This window comes from Morus notabilis, unplaced genomic scaffold (genome assembly GCF_000414095.1).
Source record: "Morus notabilis unplaced genomic scaffold, ASM41409v2 Scaffold452, whole genome shotgun sequence".
Taxonomy (NCBI): Eukaryota; Viridiplantae; Streptophyta; class Magnoliopsida; order Rosales; family Moraceae; genus Morus; species Morus notabilis.
The window spans coordinates 281,995-288,930 of record NW_010362077.1 but is presented as its reverse complement, the minus strand read 5'-3'; the positions used below and the strand labels follow the sequence as shown (position 1 = coordinate 288,930).

General features: G+C 33.6%; 1 protein-coding gene across 1 annotated transcript; it reads right to left on the bottom strand.

The window, feature by feature from the left end:
• Positions 1 to 5,891: 5,891 nt before the first annotated feature.
• LOC21392525 lies at positions 5,892 to 6,835 on the bottom strand. The gene is made up of 2 exons (XM_010101061.2): positions 6,330 to 6,835; positions 5,892 to 6,055 (listed from the first exon to the last, which is right to left on the bottom strand). The coding sequence occupies exons 1-2, from the start codon at positions 6,833 to 6,835 to the stop codon at positions 6,016 to 6,018; spliced, it is 546 nt and encodes a 181-aa protein (XP_010099363.2). The 3' UTR covers positions 5,892 to 6,015.
• Between the last annotated feature and the right edge of the window lie 101 nt (positions 6,836 to 6,936).

The window sequence follows — 6,936 nt, the reverse complement described above, 5'->3', positions numbered from 1 at the left end:
AAAAGAAAAACAAACCAAAACGGATGAGCAAGTACTACATATGACACAAACATCCTCCTTAGTTGCAGACCTGGAAGATGAGAGCAGGAAGAAACATTGAAACAGTCATGAGATGGTAGTACTTTCGGAGAAGAATCCTCTCAATCTTGCTATTTTTTTAGATATTATAGAATTTCAAAATAGATGCACAAATCACAATCACCCAGTAGATACACAAGGATAGTCTTTTTAGAGGTTCTGAAAAGACAAAAGAAAATACCCTACCAAAGGGATACAATTGTAGACATTAGAGAGTAATCTAACGAAAATGCTATATGAAATATCCAAAGCTATTAAGCTATTAAGTAAAAGAGAATGAATGTTAAATTTATTTATCTACCTTTATTATATTACTATATAATCAATGATTATCAAATTGTGTATAAAGACATCATAATATTGTCATTCCTAATTTTAGTAAGGAAGAGAATGAAATTGTTTCCTATTATACCATCTTATAATCAAATAAACACTTAAAAGAGAATAAATGGTCATTAATTATATTACATTACTTTTTTTAATCTCATTACATTCCTTTATGATTTTATACACGTGTCCTTAGTATATCAATGAGGTTTATTAACAATTAACTTTAATACATCAATGATAAATTGGAGTTTATCATTAATAAATTACAATTTATCTATAATAAACTTAAATTTATTAGTAATTAACTTGAGTTTATCAATGATTAATTTAAGTTTATTAATGATCAATTTGAGTTTATCAGTAATTAACTCAAGTTTATTAATGACTAATTCGAGTTTAAGCGACTAGCTCAAAGTTATTAGTGATTAACTATACTAGGTTGGGGGTCAATTTTGTCTTATTATCCTTTGAAAGTGATATGTTTCAAACTTTCTTACTTAAGCGGTATAATTATATAGTAGCATTACAGAAGTGGTATTTATTAAATTCACCATGTTTATATGTGGTTTAGACACCCTCTTCCTTTAAGTTAGGTTTTGGGGATGAATTTTACCGGGACTCATTTAACATACACCACTACTAGTTCCTTTTTTTCTCAGCAAAAAATAAAATAACATCTTCCTATTAACATGCACACAAAACGTTTAAAAGGCGTAATTTTTTCCTTTGATATGCTTATGCTTTAGGTCGAAATTAATTTGAAATTTCTATGCAATAAAGTATCGTTAATTAAAGTGAATTTTTGCATCCCATTGAGCATAAAATCATGGTGGTTTTTTTTTTTTTTTTTTTTTTAATATTTGACAAGACTAATCTCCAAAACTGGCCAGCAGGCACTTACCAGCCGGTAGAGACCCCCTCAAGCTGATCACTCATAAAAGCATTAACCAATCCGACCTCAACCCACATGAACGTCGTATGATCTGTAATAATTTTGTTTCAACTTTTAGGGGAGATTGTTGTTCCCCACCTTGCCTTCTGTCACATCTTAGCAATTGGACGGCTGCTCTATGCCCCCTATCATCAATGTTATTCTTGCAGCATTACCCAACTGAAGGGAATAAAAGTGTCTTCCCATGAGAAAGCAATGGGACACTTGGATAACTTTCTATGTAAATTTAGAAAGAAGCTTTACCATGCATGCTTTAAAAATCTGTTATGATAGTCTTTAGTGTTGTGTTTTAAATGGAGTGGAGATAGAGAGTGGTTAGAAATTCTTTTCCAAAATTTGTCTATACTGAAAGTTTGAAAGAAATTAATGGATAAAAGATCAATAATGAGAATTATAGTAGGGTATGAGAAAAAAAATTATGAGTGGGATAGAGTTTTAACTTTTAGATCGTATTAAAAAAATTATATCAGATTAAAAACATACGATCATTTAATGTAACTTTATAAAATTTTGATGGTTAGAAATTGTGTTATTTTTTGTTCCTTTTAATATCTTGCCACTGAATTATCTGATTTTACACTAATAAGAAGTTTTTGAGTTTCTGTTAGATGGGTAACTCTGATAGTAATTTGGATTATTTTATGGATTATGGACTAGACACCCCATGTTCATGGACCCTGTTTTAGTCATAATTAAAATTTTGGATTATAAATACCAAAAGCTTGAGCATAATATATATTGTAATTGCTTTTTTATTTTTCTGTGCAGATCATACATATATCTATCAAGTTTGTGACATTCTACCATATATATTCTAATTCCAAAATATATCATGGGTGATTGGTCTGCTCTTCCTCGAGATGTTATAGCTTGTTTCCCCAAACGACTGACTTCCTTGAAAGACTACAATGCTTTCCGGGCAGTTTGTACGTCATGGAGATGGGCCGCGACTAAAGAAAACTTTACTACTTCACAACAGGTTCCGTGGCATGTGGCTTTTTGTGTGCATCATGATTTTGAACAAACCTGGAGGTTTCATAGCCTCGAGAAGAATAAGGTTCACCTTTGCCTTTTCAATCTTGTTTGGACAAAACACATTTGTTCTTCTTTAGGATGGATGATGACAATGAGAAGGGATCGAAACAATGTTCAGAACAATCTCCTTCTACATATGGCATCCTTAATCACATACTCTGATTCAACTCCTGTACCAGAATTTCAATTTACTGCCGCTCTGTTCGTCGGTAAGGTTGGAGAGTTTGGGAGATAAGGCTTTGATCGTCGCCAGTGGTCCGTCTTTCTCCGTCAAGATCTCCGGCGATACTGCAGGGTACTTTACAGCCGATTGCTCGCATCTATTTCAACATGGGTTGTGTCACGGGTATCTTTCATATGCAAAGTGAAAAATATGAGACCTTTTATATTAAAGGAGTCCACCCATTTTTTTTTTCCTCTCCCATGGATCCAACAAAGCTAGCTTTTGATAATAATACTTGTTGTAGGGTAAAATTATGAACCCTAAATATGAGGCCTTTCGATTATAGATGAGTGCATTAAATGATCGAGGACAATTCAGTCTTAATCGGCACGTCAAATGACAACTCTCTTAGGATACATAGGATGTCGACCACTCTGAGGAGATGCAAAGAATAACATGAGGTCAACTACACTAACTATTGTAGGCGAAGATGATTCTGGATGCGCTTATGAAGTCGAGTCTATGCAAGTCGAGAGATATGCGAGATTTGTTTCGGGATTTGCTATTTCGTAATTTAAATATAAGAAATTTAGCAATGAAATCGTCATAATTGATTGTAATCTCTATTTTTTTAGGAAACTATCCCAAAAGAGAAGGAACATATCCCCAAATTAAATGGGATTATCAACTAGAATGATGGGAAACGATGTAAATAAGGGATGGTAGGTCGAAAAAATTCAGAAGTCTCATTGCGAGCAATGAGAGTGTGTAATTCTCTCTGAAAAATAAGCCAATTCTCTCCTCTCTACATTGGACGTAGTTCTTGAATCAAGGGTGAACCACTATAATTCTCGTGTATTCTTACTATTTGATTGCTTTTAATTATGTTTTAAATCATTAAATTCACACAAACCATTTTAAAATTTATTATATTTCTATTGACGAATTTTCATCGTCAACAATATTATTTAGTCATACATCCACCTTATCAACAAGTTTTTTTTTTTTTTTTTAAAAAAGAATATATAATTACTCTCTAAATTTTTGTTTTAGATATTTTATCAAGATAAGTTTGTTTCTTTGTGATAGTTGGATCAAATTTTTATCGGAACCATAAATTTATGATGTAACAAACTCCCTTTGTCATTATAAGAATTTGAATTTTTTGTTATAAAAAATTTGGTAACCAAAAGCGATGTTTTTGGTAACAAAATAACAAAAGGTTTTTGATAGCAAAAAGTGTTAGCTTTAGGAGTCTAAAATTTTAGTAGAAAAATATATTTAGTAGCAAAAAATACGCGATTTAATCACCAAATATTTAATAACAAAAGGTATTTAGTAGCAAAAACCATAAAATTTAAGGACCAAATATTTAATAGCAAAATATATGAGATTTGGTGACCAAATATTCAGTAACAAAAAATATTTGGTAGCGAAAGAATATGAGATTTAAGAACCAAATTTTTGGAAACAAAATATATTTAATAACGAAAAATATAAGATTCAAGTACCAAATATTTAATAACAAATAACTAATTTGTTGCTACCAAATTTTTTTAGTCACCAAAACTAAAATAGATTTATATACCCGTATTTTTTGAAAAAATATATATAAATAAAATACCAAATATTAATTTAAAAATCTCTAAATATTTCAATACATATTAAAATCCAAACAAAATACTAAAATAATCATACTTACGCAAACCCAAACACTTCTGTAAATATTGTAATAGTAAAATCTTAATATTACAAGAATTAAACGCTCCAACAAACTGAGGCCGGTGGAGACGGTAGTGGAGGATCTTCTCTTCTTGGGACAGAAGGTCCAAGATGATCTATTGGCAGATTTATCTGTTGAAGTAACTTTTGAATAAACTTTTGTTGTTATTTTATTAGAATTTTCATATCCGACATACGACGTTTGTTTTCCTGAACTTCATTTTGAAGCTTTTTATAACTTGCCCTTTTCTCTTCCAAAGCCCTGTTGTCCATAATTCAGCATTTTCAAGGCTAGATCAAGAAACTTTGGCTGGAAAACCAACAGCAAGGTTAAAGCATAAAAAAAGAAAAACAAACCAAAACGGATGAGCAAGTACTACATATGACACAAACATCCTCCTTAGTTGCAGACCTGGAAGATGAGAGCAGGAAGAAACATTGAAACAGTCATGAGATGGTAGTACTTTCGGAGAAGAATCCTCTCAATCTTGCTATTTTTTTAGATATTATAGAATTTCAAAATAGATGCACAAATCACAATCACCCAGTAGATACACAAGGATAGTCTTTTTAGAGGTTCTGAAAAGACAAAAGAAAATACCCTACCAAAGGGATACAATTGTAGACATTAGAGAGTAATCTAACGAAAATGCTATATGAAATATCCAAAGCTATTAAGTAAAAAAGTATTTGTTTAGAAAACAGAAATGATATGGCTTTCAAACTAATGCTTAAAGTAGCCCACTTATACATCTTGATAGGCAGAGAGCATCTCAAACATCTAATTAGACATACAGGAATGTTTCAATCTCCACGAAAAAGTTAAATGACAATTCAATTTTAAGCAGGAAGAGATTTGGAGAAGATTTCTGCAGAAAGCATGTAATTACTTCAATGTTTTAACCATTCGACCTAAATGGATATGAAATTTTTGTTTCCTTGAAACAATAAACCGCCATTCATCTTTTGATATTAGAAGCCAAAAAGCTCTTATTTAGCGATAGTGTGAATTTTCACAAAACCTATAGACTAATAGCCTGGTAAGGGCTATAGGAATTAGTTATGAAGAACTTCACGGTACAGGCAAATAGAAATCATGGACATGTATCCGATTCCTTCACAATTCTAATATCTACAACATTCATAAGAAATAGTAACGAACGCAAGGTATTCATTAAAATAGCTTTTAATCCTAAGGGTTGCTAGTCAATCATTCTTCACGTAGTCACATAGATCATCAGTAATCTTACTAATACAATGACAACTAAAATAAAGCAACATAAATTCTACTTAAGTACCACACACAGACACAGGTTAGACTGTGCACCCCAAAAAAAAAGGGGGAAAAAAAACCAACAACAACAACACCACCAAGATGATCTATTCACCGGGAAATTATTGTGTATAAATTGATAGCTACCAAATAACAGCTACATAGCTACCACACTAAATTTAATGTAACAGAAGGGAACAGAAGAAGATAAGCATTACCAGAGCAATGGATGCATATGAAAATCCAGAAAAACTGCATCCATGATGGAATGATCAGAATCATAACGAATCCAAGGGAAGAGAAGAATATAAGGGAATTCGAAATCTCATTGTTGGTCCTTGATTCAGAATATCGTTTACTTGAAAACCATTCCCATATTTGTAGTACAAATTTAAACACCGCTGGGAAAAGAAGAAGGCCAAGGAGCATCCCCGGCAACGAAGAGAAAAATAGCCATTTTAACTATCCATATATAAACGAAACACGCACCATATAATCTAACCTGCATTGTAGAAAAATGAAGAAAGATTAGTTTGGAGCAAATCAAACCTAACAAATGGACAAGGAAAAACGCTTTTAAGGTGAATCTGGCCGTAGAATCCAAATCTAAACCTCAAATTCCCAGACCTAACTCAATTTTTAACCACATTTGTCGAATACTCACTCTAAAAGTTCCGAATTCGCCCTATCGGTTCAGCATTCCGAATTAACAAGATCAAAGCAAAACAAAAACACCAAACGAGGGGGGGAAAAAGAAGGCAGAACAAGAGGCTCACTCAGCAAGGTTACCGAGCTGACACAAAACTCCGACGAGGCCAGCCATGGCGACGCCTTCTAAGAGCGCCTCGGGATCATCCTCATCGGCGGCTCTGTACAGCTCAGGATCGGCTAATCCGTACTCGCTCCTCACCCTGTACCTCGTCAAAGAAGCAGAGGATAGAAGCAGCGGAGTGTTGGATCGAAAAAGAAGAAGTCGATGAGGAAAAAGGGGGCAGAGCAGAAAAAAAAAAGGAGAATGGAGCGGCGGAGTGTTGTTCCCGAAGACCGAATCCGAGGAAGAGAGTGGAGAGTCCAGAAAGAATAGGGCGGAGACGAAAGAAGAAGAAGATGATGAAGAAGAAGAGAAGAAGAAGCGAGAATAGGGTGGCGCCGGTGGGTGAGGGTGAGGGTGGCCGGTGGGTGGGTGGGTGGGTTTGGACTGAGAGAAGCGCCGTCTGGGTTGAAAAAATGAGAGAGAAGACCTAGAAGGGCAAACTTGAAATGTTGAAATGAGAGAAGACATGAAAAACTGAGAATTTTTGGCGGGTGGTGTGTTTGTTTTGAATTTTTAGGGAGTGTAGATTGAATTTAGTAGCAAATATTTATGGGCTTGTTGTTTTGAGT

Bases quoted from the DNA above. Each gene is read 5' to 3' on its own strand.
- LOC21392525 (XM_010101061.2), bottom strand. From the start codon at position 6,835: ATGTCTTCTCTCATTTCAACATTTCAAGTTTGCCCTTCTAGGTCTTCT. The intron at 6,056-6,329 runs GTGAGCCTCTTG...TCTACAATGCAG, and splicing joins CAGCTCGGTAACCTTGCTGA to GTTAGATTATATGGTGCGTG.